At 39.2% G+C, this 27,687-nt stretch overlaps 1 protein-coding gene across 3 annotated transcripts in view; it reads right to left on the bottom strand.

Moving 5' to 3' along the window:
- Positions 1–862: 862 nt before the first annotated feature.
- Positions 863–27,687, bottom strand: part of LOC126195030 (UDP-GalNAc:beta-1,3-N-acetylgalactosaminyltransferase 2-like) — a 147,278-nt gene continuing 120,453 nt past the window's right edge. For all 3 annotated transcript variants that reach the window (XM_049933471.1, XM_049933472.1, XM_049933473.1), the window contains exons 6-7: positions 8,633–8,890; positions 863–1,264 (exon numbers count right to left, since the gene is read on the bottom strand). In XM_049933471.1, coding sequence (XP_049789428.1) covers positions 1,027–1,264; positions 8,633–8,890 — 496 coding nt within the window. In that variant the 3' untranslated portion in view covers positions 863–1,026. The remainder of the gene's footprint in view (positions 1,265–8,632; positions 8,891–27,687) is intronic.

Genomic DNA, 27,687 nt, shown 5'->3' with positions numbered 1-27,687 from the left:
GACTTCCAATAATCTGTTCAGTCAATGCAGGTCCAACTCGATATTAGGAAGCATTCCATGACTTTTTTCACTTTGGTGTACTAGTACCGTGCTGTTCAATACAGTCACATTCGTTATATAGCTAGGAGTAATGTTGCAGAGTGGTAAGAAATGGAATATGCAAATTAAGGATGGTGGTAGGGAATGCAAATGATTGACTGTGGTTTACTGAGAGAATTCTAGGAAATTGTAGCTTATCTACACAGGACACTTGTAGGATCAATTCTTGAATACTCTTCAAGTGTTTTGTATTTCCACCAGGTCAGATTAAAGGAAGATATCCAAGCAATTCATAGGCATGCTGCTAGAATTGTTACCAGCAGGTTTGATCAACATGCATGAATTCAAATGTGAATCCCTGAAGGGAAGGTGATATTCTTTTCTTGAAACACTAAATTGAGAAAGTTAAGGGAACCAGAATTTGTGACAGACTGCACAATAGTCCTGCCTACTGCTACCAACATACATCTCATGTAATGACCATGAATTCAAGAAAGAGAACTCAGGACTCAATGGAAGAATACAAACAGTCATTTTGGAGCAACATGTATATATGTATACCTGAAGACCTCAATGTTTGGAAAAGTCTAGAGGAGGCCTTTACAAAGTGGTGGATGAATAAGACTGGTAGCACCCTCTCACATTTACAAGTCCTACCCTTTGTTAGCTTTTACAATTTTCACAACAAAAGTCTACTTCAACTACACTGTAGTGAGGAGTGCGAGCAGTATAGAAATGACATATCACTCCCTACACACTAAAAGAGCTAAAAGGTGAGAGTTGATGCTGTGTTCATTAGAAAAAAATGCATACTCAGTAGATCTTACGACAATCACCTTTATGTCACATCATTCCGTCCACAGATAAACATGTTGTATTTACTGTCAACAGAATTGAATGGAATAGTAGGTAATCAGTACAATGACAGATGATCCAGATATATTTACACTTTGTGAATCATTTGACAGGTCTTTTTATGTCAATTGATTAAGCAGAGACATTGCCATATTTCTGATACACTTTCCATAAGTGTCTCATTGAATCAGGTGTCAGTTCTCCAGTATTGCACAACTGTAGATTCTGCTCCGTTCTCTCAGCATAGGTGCATTCCCAGATGCAGGGACCTTTATGTTGCCATACTTGTGCATCCTCCAGCCAAACACCCATGCTCACATCTTCTCCTTGTGGTATGTGTACTTCTTGCTGCTGTGATTTATATATTACTCTGCAAGTGAAAAATAGAGAAAGAGAGAATTAGAGAAACAATACTTCCATATCAGTTTGCATAGAGTTCAAAGCTATGGTGTGCATTATTTGTTAACAATGCTATTGACAGTTCATTATGTTCTGTAAAATGGTACATAGTTTCATGATTGCACATTTCTTTTCATTATATTTTTTACTGAGAATATAAATGGTATTATTGTTTTAAAGAAATTGACACATTTCAGAATATAGTGAGAGATTTCATGTATGATCCATGGAACAGTCAAATGGTTAAATGGTATTTAACCAAACTAGGAATACTTGCTGTGAAGCAGACAAAAGCAAATACAAATGTCTAAAAAATGAGAAAGACCTGAAGTGTAAAATGGTTAAGCTGGGATGGCGAGAGGACAAATGTAAGGATTTAGAAGCTTGTATCACTAGGGAAAAGATAGAAACTGCCTACATGAACATTAACGAGGCATTTGGAGAAAAATGAAGCAGCTGTATGAATATCAAGAGCTTAAACTGAAAGCCAGTCTTAAGCATAGAAGGGGAAGCTGAATGGCGGAAGGAGTATATACAGGGTCTGTACAAGGGAGATGTACTTGAGGGCAATATTACAGAAATGGAAGAGAACCTAGATGAAGATGAGTTGAGAGATATGATACTGTGTGAAGAATTTGATGGAGCACTGCACTACAGCAAGAACAAATGCGACTTCCGTAGTAATATTATGAAAAAGATAGTTGCTACTCACCATAAAGCAGAGAAGATGACTCACAGAGGGGTACAACAAAAAGATTGTCAGAAAATGAGCTTCCAGCCAACAATTTCACTGGAAATAGACAACATACAACATACATACACACTCTCATACAAATGCAACACACACACACACACACACACACACACACACACACACACACACACACGCTCAGAGTCTCTGGCTGCTGAGGCCAGACTGTGGGAGAAGCAACTGGGGGGGGGGGGGGGAGGGGGCGTACGGAGGAGGCTGGGGGAGAGAGGAGAGAGAAGGAAGGGATGGCACGGTAGCAGGGTAGAGTGTGATGGGGGGGGGGGGGGGACGGACAATAAATTGCTCCTCTTGGGAGCATACAGGCATGAGGTGAAGAGAGGGTGGGCAGCTAGGTGAAATTGGGAGGTTGGACGGGGGAGCCGGGAGGGAGGAGGGGTCGCAGAAAAGGAGAGAAGTAGAAAGACTGCAGGTGAATTGGTGGAACAGAGGGCTGTTAGTGCTGGAATGGGAAAATGGAAGGGGCTATATAAGTACGGACAATGATTAATGAAGGTTGAGGCCAGGAGGGATATAGGAACATAGGATATATTGCACAGATAGTGTCCACTTGCACAGTTCAGGAAAGCTGACGGTGGCGGGAAGAATCCAGATGGCACAGGCTATGAAGCAGTCATGGAAATGAAGAATGTGATGTTGGGAGACATGCTCAGCGACGAGATAGTCCAGCTGTTTCTTGGCCACAGTTTGTCGATGGCCATTCATGTGGACAGACAGTTTGTCGGTTGTCATGCCCTTATAGAATGCAGCACAGTGGTTGCAGCTTAGCTTGTAGGTCACATGACTGGTTTCACAGGTAGCCCTACCTTAGATGGGGTAGGCGATGCTTGTGACTGGACTGGAGTAGGTGGTGTCGGGATGGTGTATGGGACAGGTCTTGCATCTAGGTCTTTTACAGGGATATGAGCCATGAGGCAAGGGTTTGGGTGATGGGGGTGAGTATGAATGGACAAGAATATTGTGTAGGTTCAGTGGGCAGCAGAATATCATTGTGGGAGGGGTGTGAAAGACAGTGGGTAGTATATTCCTCATTTCAGGGCATGACGAGAGGTAGTCAAAACCCTGGCAGAGAATGTGATTCAATTGCTCCAGTTCTGAGGGGTACTGAGTCACATCCCCTCATGAGGAACTGAATCACTTTCTCCACCAGGATTTTAACTACCTCTTGTCATGCCTTGAAATGAGGAATGTACTACCCACCATCCTCTCCACCCTTCCCACAGTGGTAGGCTCCTTCCCACAGTGGTAGGCTCATATCCGTGCAACAGACCTAGAAGCAAGACCTGTCCCATACATCCTCCTAGCACCACCTGCTCCAGTCCAGTCAGAAGCATCACTTATCCCATCAAAGGAAGGGCTACCTGTGAAAACAGTCATGTGACCTACACGCTAGGTTCCGACCACTGTGCTGCACTCTACATGGCCATGACAACCAACAAGTTGTCAGGCACATGAATGGCCACCAATAAACTGTGGCCAAGAGACAGTTGGATCACCCAACACAACATTTTTCACCAACACACCCTCAGTCTTTCCACTTCTCTCCTTCTGCTAACCCCACCCCCTTCCTTCCCCTCCATCTAACCTCCATCTAACCACCTAGCTGCCCACACTCTCACCACCTCGTTCCGGTATGGTTCCACAAGCAACACTTAATCAGCCCCGTCCCCACCCCAGCCTCCTCCTTAACCTCATCACCCAGTTGCTTCTCCCATCATGTGCTGCTGCTTGCAGTCTGGCTTCAGCAGCCAGAGAGTATGGTCATGTGTGTGAGTTGTGTTTGTGTGAGTGTTTGTATGTATGTTGTTTATTTCTGATGAAGGCCTTGTTGGCTGAAAGCTCACTTTCTGGCAGTTTTTTTGTTGTGCTTACCTGTGACTCAGCATCTACGCTATATGGTGACTAGCAACTATACTTTTCATAACATTTTCCAGCATGGAACATAGCACTTTATAATGAAACTTGTAAGCTACAATGAAGTACACATTGTGTGTAGCACTGGACACACTGGTTTGACAACAGTAATATAGGTTATAGAATAGGCTGAAACTCGTTTGCGATTGTGTAAATAATACTGTTTCTTTGATGGCTCACCAGTGAGTGCCAGGCGGCTTACCTAAGTTACCTCTATAAGCAGGCCTGTGAACTGTATAGACACATGACCATTGAAATTGCATGCGACATGAGTGAAGGTACAGTATATCACACTGAAAGACCCATGCTGAAACAAGGCTGTGGCAGTAGACAACATTCTATTAGAACTACTGATAGTCTTGGGAGAGCTAGCCATGAGAAAACTCTTCCATCTGGTGAGCAAGATGTGTAATACAGAAGAAATACCCTCAGGCTTCAAACAGATTATAATAATTCCAAATCCAAAGGAAGCAGCTGCCAACAGATGTGAATATTATTGAACTAACTGTTTAATATGTCATTGTTGCAAAATATTAACACAAATCCTTACAGATCAAGGGAAAAATGATAGATGCCGATCTTGAGGGAAATCAGTTTGGATTCCACAGAAATTTAGGAACATGCTTGGCAATACTGACCATACAACATCTCTTAAAAGATAAGTAAGGAAAGGCAAACCTACGTTTATAGCACCAGTAGACTTAGAGAACGCTTTTGACAATACTGAATGGAATACTCTCTTTGAAAGTCTGAGAGTAGCAAGGGTAAAACACAGGGAGTGAAAGACTATTTATAACTTGTACAGAAACCAGATGGCAGCTGCAAGTGTTAAGGGGCATGAAAAGGAACCACTGGCTGAGTGGGGAGTGAGACATGGTTGTAGCCTATCCTCAATGTTATTTAATCTGTACATTGCGCAAGCTCTATAGGAAACCAAAGAAAAATTTGGAGTAGGAATTAAAGTCCATGGAGAACAAATAAAAACTTTGAGGTTTTCTAAAGACATTGTGATTCTGTCAGAGACAGCATATGACAGAGGAGGACTTGAATAGAATAGACAGTGTCTTGAAAAGAGGATATAAGATGAACACCAACAAAAGCAAAATTAGTCAAATTAAATCAGGTGATGCTGAGGGAATTTGATTAGGAAATGAGACACTTCAAAACAGTAGATGAGTTTTGCTATTTGGGCAGCAAAATAACTGATGATGGTCGAAGTAGAGAGGATACAAAATGTAGACTGGCAATGGCAAGAAAAGCATTTATGAAGAAGAGAAATTTGTTAACGTCAAGTACAGATTTAAGTGTCAGGAAGTCTTTTCTGAAAGTATTTATAGAGAATGTAGCCACATATGGAACTGAAACATGTACAATAAACAGTTTAGACAAGAAGACAATAGAGGCTTTTGAAATGTGGTGCTACAGAAGAATGCTGAAGATTAGATGGGTAGATCATATAACTAATGAGAGGCTACTGAATAGAATTGAAGAGGAATCTGTGGCACAACTTGACTAGAAGAAGGGATTGTTTGGTAGGACACGTTCTGAGACACCATGGGATCACCAATTTAGTACTGGAGGAGAGTGTGGGGGTTAAAAATCTTAGAGGGAGACCAAGAGATGAATACAGTAAGCAGACTCAGAAGGATGTAGGCTACAGTAGCTACTCAGAGCTGAAGAGGATTGCATAGGTAGAGTAGCATGGAGAGCTGAATCAAACCAATCTTCGAACTGAAGACCATGACACAACACAACTACTTATAGAAATGTAGTATTACCACAAGAAGTAACACTTCATTTACAGCAGCAATTTCTTTTGGAAGAAAAAGCACTATTGCTAGTTATTCTTAAGTTTTCCCACCTATTTGTGTAATTTACTTTGTGTTTGGAGGATGATAGTCAGGACAGTAAGACACTGGGAATTGCATCATCGAGTCATCAAAAAGAAAGAACCATGTGTTACGCACACAAAATTCTACAACGAAGGAATGATCATCTGCAGCATTATTTGGCATGAAACAAATAAACTTGATAACACATATGGTATTGGAACTTGCTAGATGACAACACTAATGATATGGAATTAAAATCATAAGTAACTAAATTCAATGAATTCTTCCTAACAGAAGCTAAAAACATATGGCCAAAAAATGATCCATCAATGAAAGACCAATAAATTTACTTATATGGGACCACACCTACTGTTCATCACTGATTTCATCCAAATGAGGTCTGTTCAAAAAATCACAGAACTTTGTTTAAAAATTTTTTCTACACTTACCTTTTACTTACTGAACATAGTCTCATTCGAAATACTCTCCTCCACAATTGAAACCTTGCTCCCAATGCCGCTTCCACTTCCAAAAGCAGTCTTGGTACTCCTCTTGCTGGATCAGCCGAAGCGCTGTCTGTGAATTTTCTTTTATCTCATCTATCGTTGCAAATCTTCATCCTTTCAATACGGTTTTCAACTTTGGAAATAAGAAAAAGTCTGCAGGGACCAGGTTCAGAGAGTACGAAGGATGAGGCAGCACACTGACTTTGTTTTCTTGTGCAATAGTCATGCACCAACAGGGATGAATGTGTGAGTGTGTTATCATTATGAAAGAGCCATGAATTGTCTCGCCACATCTCAAGCTGTTTCCTTCTCGTATTTTCTCACAGGCATTGCAACACAACTCAATAGTAACATCGATTAACAGTTTGTCCCTATGGCACGAATTCATTATGAACTAATCGTTCAAACTCAAAGAAAACTATCAGCATGGCTTTGACATTTAAACTGACCTGATGAGCTTTTTTGGGCCTTGTAAAACATTTCTGACCCATTGTGAAGACTGAACCTTGATCTCAACATACACATACCATCACCAGTTATGATTCTCTTAAGGAACATCTCATTTCCATTCACGTGACACAAAAGCTCTTCACAGATTGTGAGGTAAAGGTCTTTCTGGTCCGGACTCGTGAGCCGTGGGACAAGCTTGGTGGCAACACGATGCATTCCTAGATGCCAAGTCAGGATTTCATGACATGTTCCAACTGAAATGTTACATTCTTCTGCAAGCCCTCGGACAGTCAGTCATCAATTGGCATGCACAATTTTGTTGACGTTCCTGACATGAGTGTTGTTAATAGATGTCGAAGGATGTCCTGAACAGGGGTCATCGTTAACTTCCATCTGGCCATTTTAAAAGTGTGTGAACCATTCCTATCACCAAGTACAGCTTGAGCACTAATCACCATAGACTTCCTGCATCATTTGATGTGTCTTTGTACAGTTTTTCTTGAGTTTCACGCAAAATTTAATGCAGGTGCGTTGCTCCTCTGACTCTGCCGTCTCGAAATTCGCGAACTGTGCAACACAGTGTTCTACTCAATACAGCACTGAACAATAACAGAAATACAATAATGAAACTTTCTAAAGTTACACATTAAATACAAGCATTTGCAGTGATGCCAATCACATTTCGCTCCAACACAGCATTGGCACAGAATTACGAATGTTCCAGAATTTTTTGAACAGACCTCGTATACAAGGGTTTACCAGAAATGAAAGTGACAGAAGTGGGAGCTCCAGGTAGACTAGCATTTAGAAAAAAATAGCACATTTGGTGCAAGTCAGGCGAGGCATGAGCCATTTATGTTGGTGTAGTTGCGGGAAGTGGTTGGCACAGTGGAAAGAGTACAGAACAGTAATCCAAGGGTTGTTGGGTTGAGTCTATATACAGAAACTTTTTTCTATTTTTAATTTTTATGTTACACTGTAAATAAACAAAAATACTACTTGTATTTATTAATATTTCGACAAAAGGCATGAAAAGAAAACGGCAAGGAAAATTTGCGATTGCAAATAAACTTCCAGGTATGGATTGTGATGTGCACATGACAACTTCATATATAAAATTAGATACCTTTAATATTGTACACTTGATGATTTGCACCATAAAATCAGGAGAAGCAGAAATTGTTTCAGCATTTTGCACCAGTTATAAATGTCACATTTTTTACAATTAAATGATTACATGGATGTTTTAAAGTTTCTATAGCAACACAAATCTGGTTTGCACTCATACAAAGTTTTCTAGTTGAGAGCTAGCATGTTAATGAGCTCCATATCTAGCTAGCATAGTTCCCAATGGCCAATGGATTTATTTTACCTCCGCTGGGAAACTATCGCCCACATGCAGGGGCTGAGGGCTGCTCGAAGGTCAAAATGAAACAATCAGAATACAAAGTGTTGTATGCTATTATTATAATACCTTCTTGGAATATTATTTGCAGAGTCCTCATGGGCACTAAATTACAATCATTTGTTGGAAATTTATTTGCAATTCCAAATTTCCTTTGCCTTTCCTTTTCATGCTTTTTGTAAAATATTAAAAATACAACATTTAACATTTGAGCATTCTGGCCTGAGATACTGGAGTTAAAGGTCACGTGTGCATGAGACGTGCTTGCTTGTGTTTATGAATAGTGTGTGTTTCTCTGTTGCTGGTTAAGGCTGTGGCCAAAAGCTTTATGTGAATGCCTTATCTCTTTTAATTGCGCCTGTCTGTAACTTAATGTGTTTCTTTACAGTAAGTTGAAATCTGTTATTATTATTATTATTATTATTATTATTATTGTTGTTATTATTATTATTACATACATTACCTTTCAACAAGATCCCAACTCAGCACATAACCACCACCACAGGGAAATGGTGGATATACCTTCCAAGGATGGGGAGCAGGTTCACGCCATTTCCCTGCACTCTGCGGTTTCCATCCCTCACGGAAGGAGCCCCACCATGTCCAGGATTTACTGGCTTTTTCTGTCAATTCTTGCATCACAATCCTTGTGTCAACAAATACATCATCATCTGTTTTCATCACAAAATGTGGTTGAGTGGCCCAACTTTGTTCCTTTAACCTAATGCAGGAGAAAAAGTATTGGATTGGAGACTATTTTTAATACCAGTATTTTAAAATTAATGTCATTTATTACAATAAATAAGCTCTAAAAGCACACAAAAATACCTCTGCATAGACTGTGCAATAAAATAAGTTGTCAGTGATGTACAAACAATTTTTAAAAAATCTTTACATCAAAACACAGTCTGTTATTTTTCAACGCAATGAATAATAATTTCAGTGCAGCTCTAAATGCATAATCAAATCTTGTTTTTTGGATGTACAAAGAATAACCATACATTATTCTTGTTAGTGAATCTGTAGATATAAACATGAATCATAAGGATTTTGACTGTAAAAGAGAAGAGAACCTCTGTGCTGACTGGTCAAAAATACTGATATTGTAAGTACACTACAACTAACCTAAGCAATTTTTATTAGTTTCAGGACATCTACCAGAAAAATAGATCACAGCACTCCTAACTTCTGGAAGAATAGATTTCTTTTCTAGGGGGCATAGAGGCACCACGAATATCTGAATGAAAACCAAGTAGCTGGTGCAACACTACTGTCAACTGCTGTGGCACCACTACCCATATGGTGCTTGTCACTAGGAGAACCCTCTGATGAGACTATATCAAAATCCTGCACATAAGCTGAACCAAGGCCAGTCTGAGGCAGTTTTAATTTGATAGCAGTACAGACACAGTGGCAGTGCACATCAGTTGGCCTGTTTATTTGTGTTTACTCTCAGACTCTACTAGCAGCTGGTTGAGATTTGACATTATGCAAACTCGACTTTAATTGGAAAACTTACTAAAACAGAAGCAATGCTCTAAGGAACATTCTGTTATCTACGTTAGTTTGTGAGTAGACTGCACTGAAGTGGCAGGGTCTGTGATACATGAAAATCGGACTTTGAATATTTTTGTGTTGAGGCAAGAGTCAACTCTTTCTTGGATGACAAGAGACAGTGCTATGTTGGGCTGCATGACTTACATGTCTCTTCCAGTTGACTCATACATTGTGCATGCAGCCGATCCTCTTCTTTGGGTCATCAGCTATGTCGCTCTCACCGTTTAATTTTTCTACGAAGACTGTATCAAGGTAGAGGGAATAATATTAAACAATTATCTATTCTTGAAATAAATCATGTACTCGTAGAATCTTTTCAGTTCAACAACAATATATTTTCAACTCTCATCCCCAAAGTAACAATTATTCTGTACAAGCTTCAGCAAGCCAACTGGTTCCAAGATAAATGTCAGAATCGACAAAACACCCATTAAATTACATACGTGCTGCCTGTTGCAGAGCCAAGACGTGAAGTAAGAGTCTCTATACAATACACGCTTCATCTGTCCCTGTAACAATCCTCATGAAACCACAAACCACGGAACATTATACAAACACCCTTTGACATTTTCATATAAATTCCAAGGTGCTGCTGGTAACCACTTGTCGGGGTCGCTCGTCCAATGCAGCTCCTGGCTTCTCGTGACAGCTGTCCCTCCTGCATGCACACATTTGTGTGGCACAGTAAAAAGGTTCTCTCATCTTCATCATTAAAATAACGGGTGTTCGAGATGGTGGAGAGCCAAGTGTTTCTAGAATTTACACTGAAATCCTTGAAGCACTACATATTCCTCCCCTTAGCTCTAATACATGATATTTTACACATATTCATCATGTACATTAATATCTATCACAACAATAATTTATATTTCAATCGATATTCAATATATCTCTTTTAGTTCTTGTGTACTTAATACCCAAATTTTCCTTTCCTTGTTTTTGTTTGTTTCAACAATCACTATCTGAGCATTTCACCCAACATTGGAGTTAGTACTTTTACATCTAGGAATCATGCGGACAACATTTTTGATTTCCAATCACAAACTCCAGGTGGCATAGACTTTTGATTGCCTCATTATTTAGTATAATTCTCTAAACTATCTTTTCTTTAGTACTTAACAGTCTCATTTCCTACAGTAGCTTGTAGTCTGGAGGAAACGCTGGAGAAAAAAAAAATGAACATGTTCTTTCCGACACTCATAAGTCTTAATAACGCTGTCGATGTAAAGAATCCAAATTTGTCAGAATAATCTCCACAAAATTGTGTGACTTGTGTCACAACACTGTCCTTCCCTTTAGGCACAGTACCTATACTTTACCTCTGGGTTGCTCCTATGGATGCACTACCTCCTTCCATTTTGGTAGGTATGCCCCTTTCTTATTCCTATATTCTATGGTACAGGTCAATCCCCTTCTTGGTGCCCCTGGCCGCACAGTATAGATCAGCCTCTCTTTGGTCTGCCTATCTGCCCTTTTCTTCATTCAATAAGAGCTGGGTGTGCCCCTCTTATCCTTTGTGAGTAGGCCCCACGGTTCGTTGCCCTAGTATACATCTTTATGTATACTGTCGGTAAATATTACCTGGCAAAATTCAATTCTACTTCACACTTCACTCTTACCTCTGGGTACCTTATTTGATCCCCTAGAGTCCTCCACTACTTAACTTCTACACTTTCAGCACACCTCACATTTATATATAATTCATTATATCATACCTTTCTTTATTTTATACTTGTCCCATTATCCTACAAATCATCAGAACAAATATTCGACTGATATTCCTAAATAATTATCACCAGTAGTTCCTACCTGGCTTATGCTCATTAGTTCTTCCTTAGTCTCTACTCTCCTTCATTTCTCTCACTTCCTTGTGTGATATAGAACTGTCTCTGTTCTTAAACATGTATAAATATATAAGAAGCAACAAAAGAAAAAAAAGGGACGACACAGAACTGTCATATATCAACCATACAATATGTGCCTCTACCCAGATGTACATATGTCTTTTTGCCCTTCCATCCCTTGGCGGTTCTGACATTGCTTTAGGTTTCTAGCCCATAATTTCCATGTTTGTGTCTAAGTGTAATCTTGTGTGTACGTCGATGTGTGTTCGTGCAGCCTGATTCTTTGGCCTACTTATGTGAACTAAGCTGAAGGTTATAGGATACCACAGAGAATGAGAAGGACATCAGTGATAGAAGTATATACAGACACATAAATATAAATAATACATAATTATAAGCACGCCACACAGATGGTTGCATTACAGATTTGCATTGGATGTGACTTACGTGAAATGCCGGTTTGGACTGTAATGCAACCATCTGTGTGGCGTGCTTATAATTAGGTATTATTTATATTTTAGGACAATGAATCTGTAAAAAAAATGCACCACATGTTGTAATGAAAGCATGGAAACCGTTTGAGGATAAATCGTAACGACCCGAAACCGGTCATAGTACCTTTTGAATAAAGGAACTGAAAATAAATTTGTGGCTGGTTGCTGTCTCAACACCATCAACATTTGTCTTCAAATAACAGCCATGGTCTCCAACCATGTCATCATATGACAAAATTGCACAAAGAAGTCTATGCATATGGAAAGAGAGAACGATAGACCGGTACTCAAATGAGAAGTAAGAAAGGAAAAAATAGAGATGGTTGCTAAGATCGAAGGAGAAAAAGAAGATAGCCCCAAAGACAGGAAAACCATTCCCACCCCCCTTCCCCAGGATCCCTACTTTGCCGATACTTGAGTGAGAAGCTGGAGGAGTTACGATGTTAAACGTCTCCTGCAGAACGGACATTCTCACCTTCACCTTTGAAGCCCCCGAAGAAAAATCTTAGCAACACTTATGGAATGGCAAATGGTGAAGAATCAATCACACTTGTTTGCGAGGGTCGTCTGAACGGTGCAGTGTGTGTGTAGTGTCAGTCATGTCTTTACCTACATTACCCACCCCTTTCAGGATTGATACAAACCCTCCCATCGGCATCACATCTCATAAAAGGTATAAATGTTCTACAAAAACACAAAATTATACACTACGATAAGATAGTTATTTCATTAGTCGCCTCATATTATATTATTCTTAAATATAATATTCTATTCTGTTCATTCCATCTTAAAGTCACTCTGTTTACATAGTACCATCATATTACACCTTCGACCAGAATATTATTCTGTTCGTTCCATTTCATGTTTAGAGATCACTGTTTATTTGTGATTCTCTTAAATTAGTCACAATCTTGTAGTCATATTTGGTCACTTAAATACTAACATGATAGGATAGTTTAAGAGGTTATTAATAGATTACAGAATAGTTGAAGGGAATTTGATGTAGGAAAACTGATGTGGAAGTAACACTGAAAACAACTCAGGAACCGACGGTCGTCACTCCACCTGTTAACACAGAATGTTAACACCCTGGGGAACAGATGTGACTCCGCTCGGATCCCATGGATCTGAGATTAACCTCACTCAATTGATTACGGACCAATACTTCTCGTTAAATGTGAAAGTCTCCCCACAACAAAACAATTACCATTTTACTAGGAAGCATGGCATTAAGTAAAGTTATTCTATTTCTAATCTGTACTGGACATGTTCGAATTCTTTCCATGAGTCATCTCTAACATTGCTACTATCATTAAGTTTGGAAAAAGCAACAGTTGAAACATTTCCGGAGATTATACTCTTGATAATTTATTGATCTATAATTATCTTAAAAGGTTCTGCCAGACTACTTACATTTATCATGTCAAAGTTGGCTAGTTTTTCCTTAAAATTTCTCTCTACGTCATCAACTCGAGTGTTGACGCCTGCAATCTGTGACTGGACAATAGGGATCATCTTATCCTGTCTTTCTACACTGTCTTTTAAGGCATGCAACGTTTGCTTTACCACATCGAATGTAACATTGCATACATTTTGAAATGATCCTAATTTTTCAACAAGTTCCATTTCTATATTATTACATTTATCTTCAATGTCAAATTCAAATTTTTTAAGTTAAATCTTGAAACTGCACACCCTGTCTCTGGTTAAATTCAGTAAATAGTTGATTAATGTGAGTATTTAAAGAACTGGTTAGCTCATTCTTTAAATCTAACTTCAGATTTTCAACTCTCTTACTCAGAGTGTCAAACTCAGTCTTTAACATGATTACATTTGTTGCTTGACTGTTTAAGATTTCATTTCGGCTACTTAAAACCTCACTCTGAGCATCTAATTTGATGTTCAAATGTGCATTCACTGAATCCAACTTAAAACTTTGATCACTTAGTTCCTGTCTTAAAGAAGCATTTTGAGCATATAACTCTGCTCTTTGAGTATCTAACTTAGCATTTAATTCTTTTCTCAAAGAGGCATTTTCATCACTTAGTTCTTCTCTTAAAGCCGCTGAATCTGCTCTCTGGGCTTTAAGTAAATTCATACCTTAGACCGGTCTGGCACCTCCTTACTCACTGTCATAACCATGGCTGGTTCTGAAGTTTCTCCTGTTTCTTGAATGCTATCCATATCCTGAGTGATTTTTGACCTAGTGATCATCTAACACAACTTCACCTCTAAATGTACTAGCTAGAGTACTATAGTCTTTGAACAGTTTATTCTTCTTTTTAATTTTCTACTCGAATTATTATTGTTGTTCGCTCACCCTGCGTAGAGTTTTATGCTGCGTCGGCGAGCAGTTGTACAATCGGCACCAGTGAATAACACAGGCGCCAGCAGTGTCGAACATTGGTTAATGCATCGGCGTCGGCAAGCAGACGCGAAGTTAGCAACAGGGAACAATAGCCGTTGCAGTCAGCAATGGTGGCGGGTTACTGCGTCAGCAGCTGGTTACTGCCTCGGCTGGTTACTGCATTGACGTCAGAGGCTGGTTGCTGCATGTGTGAGAATTGCTTCCTCCCCACACCCAAATCTTCTTAATCGAAAATTTGAGACCTTCCCTTCATTATTTTGATGTTACCTTCTCCCATCTTATATTGTGTTGCATTCGCAACTTTCTTCCTTTGGTTCAGCAGACACAACGCAATTACTCGAAACAGTTTCTCAGTCTTGTTATGCGTGGTTGCTATGGCAACTCAAATATCTTCTTCCCGTTTTTAGCTTACAATTTCCCTTTTTATTCGAGTCCTTTCTCTTGGTCGCCACGTTCTAACACTTTTTTGGACGACAAGAAACAGTGCTGTGTTGGGTTGCATGACTCACATGTCTCTTCCAGTTGACTCATACATTGCACATACAGCCGATCCTCTTCTTTGGGTCATCAGCTATGTCGCTCTCACCATTTAATTCTCCTCCAAAGACTGTATTACATTAAAGGGAATAATATTAACCAAATCTCTAATAAATCATGTACTCGTAGCATCTTTTCAGTTCAACAACAATATATTTTCAACTCTCATCTCCAAAGTAACAATTATTCTGTACAAGCTCCAGCAAGCCAGCTGGTTCCATGATAAATGTCATAATCGACAAAACACTCATTAATTTACATACGTGCTGCCTCTTGCAGAGCCAAGACATGAAGTAAGAGTCTTTACACAATACACGCTTCATCTGTCTCTGTAACAATCCTCATGACACCACAAACCATGGAACATTATACAAACACCCTTTGACTTTTTGATATAAATTCCAAGGAGCTGCTGGTAACCACTTGTTGGGGCCACTAATCAGACGCAGCTCCTGGCTTCTCGTGACAGCTGTCCCTCCTGCACACACACACATATGCATGACACAGTAAAAAGGCTCTCTCACCCTCGTCATTAAAATAATGGGTGTTCGAGATGGTGGAGAGCCAAGTGTTTCTAGAATTTACCCTGAAATTCTCAAAGCACTACAAGAGCCAGGGTTTTCCACCAGGGAGGGACTACAACAATTACTAATGCAAAATGTGCACGGTTATCAGTAGCTAGTGGTATCAATGTTATTTGCAGTACAAGCATTGGTGACTGTAACAGCAACATGCACTGTGCCATCACTGTTTATGGCTTTTCCACCATTTAATGAACAAAGTGAAGAGTGGGTGTTGATAACTGACAGTTGAAGTTACACTTGACTGTTTGGCAAGTTTCTGACATGGAAAGACTAAAGACAGTGTGCTTCTAGAAGCTTTCCCTGCAGACAGAAGATGCCATAATCTTTGAGCGTGAATCCGGGATAGTAATATTACTTGTAAGGTTATAGGCCAAAATATTGGAAAAAGAAATATTACTATTCTGGATGCATGCCTGAAAGATGATGGAATAAAAGGTGATGTTCTTTTCATGAAATCTTGAATTATGTCACTTACTACAGAAACTAGAGCCACTAATGCATATGGCAGAACCTGAGTTGTCTAGAATATTTTCTTCATCACATGAATATTTCTGTTTGAAAAAACTTATTACCACAGCTACGTTAGAATTTTGGCAGTGGAAAAATGGCCCAAACAAGTCTTGTGAAGACTGGACCACCAACCTATGGGAAATAAGTAGGAATTGTAGTTTTAAATGTCTGAGGAGGCAAAACTATGCAGACATTCCAGTCGGCGACATTATTGTGTGCCTTACCCAACTCAGATGTGAGGAAGCCCACACCGAGGAAATTTACTCTTTCTCTAATGTGACTATCTCAAGGATGTGAAATTGCCCACACAGCCCAGACGTTGTTTATGATGTAAGAAGATGTTGTGGTAGCTCTCTGACACCAGTAGTGCAGGACATAATGCCACCTCTGGTGGGGACCTCAACAATCTGTGGCACAGATCACATCAGAAACAATTGAGGCATGTGAGACAAACCTTTAAGCCCATGGATGTAACCATGTGCCTTTGCTAGGAAAACTTCCAGTTTTATTTACTTACAATTACATCACTCACCCAGTAAACTTTCTTGTGGTAACTGATGCGGACGATATTTTTGGGGCAGACTCTTACCATGCTTTCGGATTTACAGTTCACGAAATACTACATACCATGCAGTCCCAACAACCTTGTGTCACCCTAAAGACTTTCTGTGATAAACATACTCAAATCTTCTCACGTGGATTAGGGAAGCCACAGATTTTGAAGCTTATATCACTATTAAGCAAACGGCTGCCTTATGCTTTCTTTGAAAGTTCGCCTAGTGCCCTTGCTCTGAAGGATGCCTTCAGGACAGAAATTGATAGACTCACTCATGAAGATTTGTTAATGCCTATTCTCCATAGCCAGTGGGCTACTCCACTGCTAACAGTATGCAGACTCAATAGCACTTTGAAACTTTGAGGTAATTTTAAAGTAATGAGAAAAGCACAAACTGAAGTGAAAACTTATCCCTACTGACCCCAGATGAACTCTTCTCAAATTAGGCCATGGTACTTTATTCGGTAAAACTGAATTTGCAGAGACATATTTTCAAATTCCATTCAATGCAGCATCACAAGCTTTCCTATTGCTCAATATGCTGTATGGCTCCTACCTTTACAATTGGTTACCTTTTGAAATCTCTTCGCCCTGCCACATTCCAGCACTTCCCGAGGGAAGTGTGATAGGACTGCTGTTGTTCCCTTCTCTACATACAAAAATGATTTATGATCTGGCGGACAGGAGGGGCAGCAATCTGCGATTGTTTTCTGATGATGCTGTGGCGTACAGTAAGGAGTGATGTAGGAAGATATACAACGGCTTAGACAAAATTTATAACTGGTGTGATAAATGGCAGCTAGCTCTAAAGATGTAAAAATGTAAGTTAATGCAGATGAGTAGGAAGAACAAGCCTGTACTGTTCAGATACAGTATTACTATATACCCTGCTTGACACAATAAAGTTGTTTAAATAATTGTGTGTAATGTTGCAAAAAATCTGGTAGGGAAGGTGAATGGTCAACTTTGGTTTACTGGGAGAATTTTAGGAAAGAGTGGTTCACTTGTAAAGGAAACTGCGTATAGGATGCTGGTTCAACGTATTACTGAGTACTGCTCCAGTGTTTGTGATCTGTAACAGGTCAGATTGACGGAAGATATTGAAGCAATTCAAGGCAGGCTGCTAGATTTGTTACCAATAGTATCAAACAACACGTTACAGAGATGCTTCTGGAACTCAAATGGAAATCCCAAGAGGGAAGGTGATGTTCTTTTTGAGAAATACTACTGAGAAAATTTAAAGAACTAGCATTTGAAGCTGACTGCTAAATGATTCTCCAGCCACTAACATACATTGTGTGTAAGGACTACGAAAATATGATGCAAGAAATTTGGGCTCATATGGAGACATTCAGACAGTTGTTTTTCCCTTGCTCTATTTGCAAGTGGAACAGGAGGTGAAATTACTAATAGGGGTAGAGAGTACCCTCCGCCACGCACCGTATAGTGGCTTGCAGAGTATGTAAATGTAGATATAGACCAATTACTATTAAGTATTCCAAACTGTGTCACATATCTTGTTGAGGTTTTGGTTACAGGAGCAATTCCAGAGGATCCTCTCCACATCCTTATGCTTTTATTTCAGAGCAGACAGAAAAAGGAATAAACTGCAATCTGTGAAAGTGTACTTTATGCAACCATCCTTGACACATTTGGGAACTTCTTGGCCAATGGATCTGAGCAAACAGAAGATTATATTGGGGCCATCACCTGTGAAAACATGATATCCAACACCGCACCTAATGCCTTCTGTGGTTTTCTAGCAAGGTAAAGGGAGACCACAATTGAGCACTACAGCCTGGTGGAGGAGCTTCATGGCTGCCTGCATCACACCCACATGGATGTGTTGCACCTGCCGCCGGTGTTTGTCATCATTGCGGCCTCTCTCTTCCAGGTGGGTGTCTTCTGTGGGGACTCACAGTTTGACAAGCACAAACCTGGATTCACAGGACAATCTCCATCCACGATTGGTCCATAATGTATACCATGGTCTCCGCCCATATACTTATGCAACACAACAGAAATCAACTTCATGTCCAGAATCTTGTCAGCAGCCACCTGTTTCTACATCCCAGTGGATCATCCAGTCCTGAGGTGACATATAAAATTCACATCAAGATTTGTCCTGCCCTGACCTTCCACAACATGCCCATGGAAATTGACCTGCAATCCTTCCTCGTGACAATTCCTTTGGATCTTGCACTACCCACCATTTTCTTGCCAATCAATCACTGCTGGGGATGGGGATGTAGTGACAATACCCAGTGTCACTATGGAAAGTGAGAAGCTGGTACAACATTACTGTTGACTGCCCAAGGCACCAATACTTACAGTGTGCTTGTTATCAGAAGTCTCCTTTGATGAGATCACGCCAGATTCCTGCATATAACAGTTATGTAATTAACAAAGTACACACCGACTGACATATTAGTTTGATAAATGGTGTTTATGTTTCACACTGTATGTGTGCTATTGGCAAAACTTTGAAACTGCGTGAATTGATCTGAATTGGATTGCTTACTTTAAGACAGCTTGTAATGCACTTTGAGTGGTCTGTAATAGATCTCGAACTGTCTAATAATCTGGAGTTAGTGTATTAGATCCACATGCTGCTCACTTTCTACAAAATTAGTATATATATATTTGGTAATGTAGATATTAAAAAAGGTAATGTAACATAAACATCAGCTGCTTAACATAAATGAAGAAGAAGGCTTTTTGGCAGTAATTTCACTGTGTTAAACTTTTTCTGTGTGAGTATACACAGTTTGTACCACTTGAACAACAGTTAATTATTGATGTAGTTTCTAACACTACTCTTTTTTTAAATTAAAGTATACTTTGAATCGTTTTATGTTCCTGATGAGTCTCCGCTCCAAAAGATTGCAGGAGGGCAGGTGAGTGAATGAGAGAGGGTGGGTGGGTGGATGAATCAGTCAATCAATCATAATGAATGGAAGTAAAAAATGATAATAATGATGTATGGGGTTGGTTTCATGGTCCACATTCCTGTGATTAGCCCCAATGCAGGTCTTGTTCTAAATGATCTTACTTTCATTTGTGTAATTTAGATTCATCTTCAAACAATGGAAAATCCTGGATGGAATGTAACAATATTGTGAGAAGGAAAGTTGCCACTCATCATATAGTGGAGACACTGAGTCACAGATAGGCACAACAAAAAGAATTTCACAATTAAAGCATTTGGCGATTAGCCTTCGTCAACAACAGACATAAATACGCACGCACACATGCACGCACGGCTACACACATGCACACACGCGTGTGTGCGCACACACACACACACACACACACACACACACACACACAAATGCAACTCACACCAGTGCAACTAAGCATCTCCGCTGTATGGTATGTGGCAACATTCCTTCTCACAATATTGTTAGAGTCACCTTCCTGTCACCAGCATCTCAGACCTGCAGGAATGGGAACCTGCTTCATGTGGCCTCAATTTACATTGAGCACATGAATGGACACAGAACTGTCTACTTTGGGAATACCCAGTACGTAGTTGCTAATCATGCCCTAATGAAACTGTGCCCTAATGAACAACTTAAGGGATATGAATGCTGCTGTACTATATTTACATCCTCCCATCCATTTACTAGCTCCCCTGAGCTATGAAGATGGGACCTTGCCCTCCAGTTTATTCTCATATCCCAACATGGTCCTAAACTTAAGCTCTTAACATAGAATGCCCCCCTCCCACTTTTTGTTATTATTCATTTATTTATTCACTCAGTTATTTTCTTTATTGTATTTTACCTTTTTACCTCTGCTTTCTGTCCCCCTCTATCTGCATTTTTTCCCATCCCAATTATTTTGCTTTTTGTTCTTAAAGCCACGATTCATTTATTTTTTCTTCCTCTTAATCCAGCTTTACTTCTCACTATATAGCCATCATCTGTAGACTGAAACTGAACACAGTTCTTGCCGATGTACTATCTTTGACCTACTTTCTCTGATGCTACTCCTTCATGTTTTTTGCACTTTGTCATCACAACAGGTGAGCTGATGGTAAGTACTGGCCAGCACTCCAGTATCATCTATATTACAAACAGACTAACCCAGCTGATGGTTCATGGTGCACAGTCTCAATTGCAGGTTGCCTATCTAAGGACTTCCAGGTGCAACAAAAATTTGACTGTCAATATTTCGTATAACTATTGCACAAATTAAAAAATTTTAAGTGCTGTCATATTCTGCTCATTATGAGGTATAATCTTATGTTAAAGGTTTAATGTAGTAAGACAAGTATTGCAGGTAGAAACTGTGTATATGTATTGGGGCAGTGTAGCTAACTACATGCGAATTACCCTGGCGATATTCATCCAGTTTTCAAGAATGAGAGAAGTTAGTGACTTCCAATAAACTTTATATACAATTTCAGATCTTTATAAATTTTTTCTCATTGACATACTTCACAAAATGTTGAAAGGAAAATATTTATTGCTTACTGCCTTTTTACTGTTCTTACAGTAAAACTTTTGCATCAGCCATGACATTTTAATTTGTCATCTCTTTCCTATTAACTCTATTTGCAACACACTTTGCAGACAGTATCCAAATGTACCATGACATCACTGTATGACACATAGTTCAGGAGATATAATAGCATAAAGATCAAGAAATAGTGCAAATTGTTGTTGTTGCTATTCAGGTCTTCAGTCCAAAGTCTGATTTGATGCAATTCTCAGAGCTACTCTAACCTGTCCAAACCTCTTCATCTCTGAAAAACTACTGCATCTTACATCCTTCTGAATCTGCTTATCATATTCATCTCTTGGTCTCCCGCTATGATTTTTACCCTCCACATTTCCCTCCAGTACTAAACTGGTGAACCCTTGATGTCTCATAACATACTCTATCAACTGATCCCTTCTTCTAGTCAGGTAATCCCACAATTTCTTTCCTCCCCAATTCTATTCAGTTACATGATATACCTATCCAATCTTCAGCATTCTTGTGTAGCTTCACGTTTCAAAAACTTCTATTCTCTTCTTGTCTAAACTTTATTGTCCATGTTTCACATCCATACATGGCTACATTCCATACAGTGCAACCCTGCAATATCATTATCTTTGTATATGTACTTCCATGTGGTGAAACTTCTTGATGTGTGAGTGGTGCTTTAGATTATATGTATCCACACACATAAAAAATGTGCATCATACAGTCTTCACTGTTGCATAATCACAACCAATCAACATTGGAATGTTATGGCATGGATTTTCAATAGCACCACCACCCCGAGGAAACTTCATCCTTTGGGGAAATAAAAAGTGAAAGCTAATGTAAAATGTATCTTAACGTGAACTAGCCATCTGAAGATGAACCTGTAATATTCGAAACTGGTAAAGGTGCTATTTAAATAAACAAAGCTGCTTGTCACTGCTATCTTCTATGTAAGAGTCAACTTATATTTTGTACACTCCCACAGGCTCACAATGTCAGTTTTTGACAAAATAGCATGAAATTATATTTTTTTCTTTTAAGAAGTGTGACACCAACAAATTGGCTTAGTAAGCTACAACCTACCAGATACACCTCCAACAGTATTATGAAAAGGATAGTTGCTAGCCATCTTATAGCAAAGATGGCGAGTCGCAGATAGGCACAACAAAAAGAATTCACAAATATAGATTTCGGGCAGTAAGGCCTTCATCAAAATTAGATGACAAACACACACACACACACACACACACACACACAAATGCAACATACATACACAATACTGCAATCTCTGGCAACTGAGGCCACACTGCGAACAGCAGTACCGGTAAGGAGGAGGCTGGGGCAGAGAGGGGGAGGGATAGTAGGGTAGGAGTAGCGGTCACTGACGTGCTGTTGGGGAGTGTACAGGGATGAGGTGGAAAGAGGGTAGGGCAGCTATGTGCTGTCGAGAGGTTAGATGGAGGGCAGTGGAGAGGTGGGGATAGTGGAAGAGGAGAAAAGTAAATGTAGTGCTGGTATGGGAACAGAGAAGGGGCTGGATACAAGTGGGCAATGACTAACCTTCCTTAGTCATTGTCCTCTCCCATCCATCCATGAAATGACCAAGCATGAGCTTGAGAGATACACTGAAAATTTAACTGACATGACTAGGATGAAACAACCAATGTTTTATCTTAACAAATTCACCAAAAAGCAAATGGTTTTTGATACAATAACAGAGAGTGCTTGAGACTGTTCAAAGGAAAATGATTGGAATTATGAAAAGGTAGTTAAATTGACTAAAAGAGGTACTTGATTTGTGATATCTGAAATAGAAGCAACAGTTATATATCTGGGACTAAATCCTACAAGTCTTTGTATCATAGATGAATTTCTAATAATGCACTGGAAGCCAATTCCAATAGAAGCTAACTTTTAAGTAGCCAAAACATTGGCTCCAGATTCAAGGTAAATGCACACACTAGTTTTCTGTAACAGTAGGTGAACTGAAGGCACACTTTGTTCTCTGCATCCCTATCTCACAGATAAGGAAATCTACCACTCAAGGTAACTGGTCAAATTGGGTCCTCTCATCCTGTGATCCGAGTGACATGCACCTCCTTTTCTATCTTTGCCAACCTATTTCTCTCTTGTCTCTGAGCAAGGAACTAATAGTTCCGAAAGGTAGTATTGTATCATCACTTTCACTGTTACGACTGTCTACAGGCAATACTAAACATTTTACTTCCTGAAGGTAAGCGAAGGCTAGAAATTCTGCCTCATAATTTATTAGTTTTCTTAGTTGACTTAAAGACATTCTCATTCTAATGTACTCTGTTATTATTCACAATTTTACACATAAATGACAATGGATCATGAAAATTTTGCTGTCAAATCTTTGGGTTATTTGGGTATTTGTGTCACCTAGTGATCCACCCAGAACAGGCTTTCATGTTGGGATAATAATGAGCCATTTTGGTCCCATGGGATGCCTGCGAAATAAATGTCCACCTAGACAGATACCAACATGCTTGGATAAGACTTATACAACTAGCATTACAACAGGTGCCCAAAAGGTTGTCCACAAATGACTGATTTGGCTTAACTGCCATACATCCCTTCACCATGTAGTGTAACGGCACAAAAGTATTTATACATCGCATCAGCATTTAGAGTAATGGAACAGAAATATTTTTATTACAACTTGAGATTGAGGTTTTTTCTTTCTTTCTTAATATTGATTTGTGCCATTATTGAAATCCAGGGAGTGAAGTCCACATCCCCACTCCCTGTGACAAACAATGTTCCACTTCTGCACTGCATGGCGTTTGCTGAAGCACACAGAGTTTACGGATACGGAGGACTGTGGGTACCTACCACTCCATAGCCCATTAACCTCAGGTTTGCCAGACTTGTACCAATATAGACAGGACAAGTTGCTTGAGGTGCTGACCATTTGGCATGAACCGGGGGTCATCCATGCCTTATCGAACGTCATGGATTGTACAAAAACTGTATCAAGGACACGGGCAACAATTGGTCTCACATTATCTTGTCAGAAGATAACATCACAAAGACCTCAAAGATATGGTACAGTCACCAGGTTAACATGTCAGAAATGAGGCACCTGGTGTGCAAATTACTTGTTATGTGAGCGAGAGGTGACTGTTTTGTGTACCCAACGGCACCCATACTCTCACACAAGTTGCTCGACACATATGACAATAATAATAATAATAATAATAAAGATTTTATTGTCTTTAGGCCATTACAGCAATTGACAACGTCAAATGAAGTTACAATTTATAATACAGTGTGATAAGGTATTGACTACTGAAATATTTTAGCTTATATTACAATAAATGTACAGTGAGTCATCTGTTGGATTACTGCATTTTACAGTTGAAGAATTCATTGATATCATAGAACGGGTGGGTAATAAACCATTCATGCAGTCTTTCTTTGAATGTGTGTTCAGGAAGATCCTGTATGGCATGTGGCAGCTTATTAAATAGCTTGTGCCCTGTGACTTCATAGCTTTTTATTGATTTTGATAGTCTGTGGTAAGGCGTGTATATGTGTTTGATGCTTCTTGTGTTGTAACAATGTACATTTTCTCTACATTTCACATCTTGTAGGTTCTTCTTCGTAAAGATTAAGACATTGTATATATAGAGGTTTATTACAGTCATAATTTTTTGTTTAGTAAATAAGGGTTTGCAGTGAGCCTTATGTGAAGAATTTGTAATTATCCTAATGGCTTTCTTCTGCAATAATAGGATGTCATGTATATGACTACAGTTACCCCACAAGATAATGCCATAGGATATTATACTCTGGAAAAATGCAAAATAAGATGATCTGATGTATGTTTCAGGTACACAATTTCTGAGTTGTCTTAATAAATAAATTACTCTAGACAGTTTACTACTAATATAGTTTACATGTTGGCCCCAGGATAACTTTTCATCTAAATAAACTCCCAGGAATTTAACAGAACTAGGGTCATCAGATAGTGGCTTGTCTCTTACAGTGAAGATTATCCGCTGAGTTTTATTTTCATTTAGCAGGAAACCATTTGCTCTGAACCAATATGCTGCATGAGTGAGTGTATTTTCAGCACAGGTTTTAAGATCATCAAGATTGTTACTGCTATGGAAAAAAGTCATATCATCTGCATACAATACAGTGGTGGATCTAATAAACGAGGGGAGGTCATTGATCATTATCAGAAACAGGAAGGGCCCCAGTACAGATCCCTGAGGCACACCTACTTTAACATTTTCTATGTTTGACATTTCCTTACCAACACAAATTACCTGTTTACGGTTGTTGAGATAAGCTTTTAATAGTCTGAGACTGTTTTCTTTGATGCCATAGAATTCTAGTTTCTCTAGTAGTGGCATGTGCTCAACACAGTCGAAGGCCTTGCTTAGGTCACAGAATGACACCTGAGCAAAGCCTTTGTTCTCAAAAACTTTGAGGATGTAACTGACTACCGTGTTGATTGCATCAATGGTCGACATATTCTTCCTAAACCCGTATTGTGTAGCATTAATTATTCCTAGATTCTCAAAGTGAGATGATAATTGTTGGTACATGATGCATTCTATTACCTTGGAGAATGCAGGTACTATTGAAACAGGCCTGTAGCTAGATGGAGAGTCTTTATCTCCCTTTTTGTATACTGGGACGATCCTAGACAGTTTTAACTCATCAGGAAAATATCCCTCAAGTAAGCACTTGTTTATGCAATGGGTTAAGGGGTAGAGAATGCGGTCACACACTTTTTTTAGCAGGTTGCATGATATGCCATATATATCTAAGCTATCAGATGATTTCAGTTGTTTTATGACCCCTTGTACATATCTAGGTGATACTTTGGAGAAGGTTACCATGCTTGTATTTAGTGACTGTCTACCCCAATTTTGGGAGAGTAACTCTGATGGACTAATGTCTGGTTTGATAATTGCGTCTCCTATTTCTTTCACTGAATTAATAAAAAACTCATTGATGTTTGTGGTGGGATATTAATTTTGTCTTTTTTAGTATCTCTGGCAGCACTGTTAATTACTTTCCAAGCGGTTTTGCATTTATTGGTGGAATTATATATGCTGTTGGCATTGTAGGTTTTTTTGGCTTGCAGGATGGCTTTTTTGTATTCATTCCTGCATTACACATAGGCTGATTTGGCACAGTCAGACTTCATACTATTGTATATGTTGTACAGTAACAAAACTTGTTTCTTTAGATCTGTCAGCTGTTTAGTGTACCATATATTTTGTCTGTTTTGAGATCTGGATTTGTGGCTGCTATCTATTGTTTTGATTTTCTCTATGGGAATACTATGGTTAAATAGGGTCAAGAATGCATTAAAAAATCTATCAAATATTATTTTGGCTGGCAGGTCATTACTTGATGTGTAATGTCCATCGACACTACAATGGCCAAACCAGTCTCTGTCAGCAAGGGAATTACGAAATGTGTTAATTTTATCCTCAGTTATGGGTCTGGTAATCACAACTGTTGGGACAGGTCTGTTTGCATTGCTCCTATTGAGGGGAATTTTACTTGCATAATTTAGAGATACGGAGTCATGGTCAGAGAATGGGAACACTACAACTTCGCATGTGTTTTCAGTGGTCTTGAAGTTTACAAAGATGTTATCTAAACATGCTTTGTTTCTTGTGGGCCTGTTATTAACATGATGTAAATTGTACTGTCTTAGTAAGTTTTCCAGATCTGCAACACTACCCTTACATTTAGTAACATCAAAATCAGCATTCAAATCACCTCCTATTGCAATATCATAGTGTAGCCATTTAATATTACTTAATTCACTCAATAGCATGTCCATTTTTTCTAAAAATATGTTAATGCTTCCCTTTGGTGATCTGTACATGGATACTACTATTAGCTTATGACTATTAATGATTATACCCGTAACTTCAAAGTGCTGTTCATCACACAAGGAATTTTGGTCTAGTTTGGTTATTGTACAATTGAGTGACTGGTTGGAATAAATTGCCACACCACCTCTAATGTGCTCTTTCCTACAGTAGCTATTTACTATACTAAAATTGTCAAATTTGGCAACTGCAAGTTCATTCTCATTAGCCCAGTGTTCACTCAGACAAAAAATATCAAACTGGTTATCAAGACCAAACTCATTTATGATAAGTTCTTTATCTTTCAGTCCTTGAACGTTAAGGTAACATATTTTAAGATCCATGCTCTTATTGCTTACACACTGAACACTATGGTGATTGGTTTTCAAATGTTTTTCAGGCCTTATCTTTTGGATTTCTGCCTCTTGTTGCCTTTTACTAAAAAATTGTTCACTTGGAGTGGTAGCACATCTACTGTTGTATACCATAGATGCAATGTGACAATTTGTTCTCCATGGAGCCTCCACATGCAGGTACATTCACTGCATGTACAGAACCAGGAATTTTCTGAAAAAGACAGTGTGGCACTATGTCAGTTTCCAGTGTCATTATGGGGTGCACCAACACTGATGTGTATCTCTTTGTCATCATGTGAAGGGAAACCACAACAATGGTCGCCATGCTGACAGCACATGGTGCTCCATATGTGGTCACACTGTCCATGT

This window comes from Schistocerca nitens, chromosome 7 (genome assembly GCF_023898315.1).
Source record: "Schistocerca nitens isolate TAMUIC-IGC-003100 chromosome 7, iqSchNite1.1, whole genome shotgun sequence".
Taxonomy (NCBI): Eukaryota; Metazoa; Arthropoda; class Insecta; order Orthoptera; family Acrididae; genus Schistocerca; species Schistocerca nitens.
The sequence above is the reverse complement of the archived record's forward strand: the minus strand, read 5'-3'. Positions and strand labels throughout refer to the sequence as shown.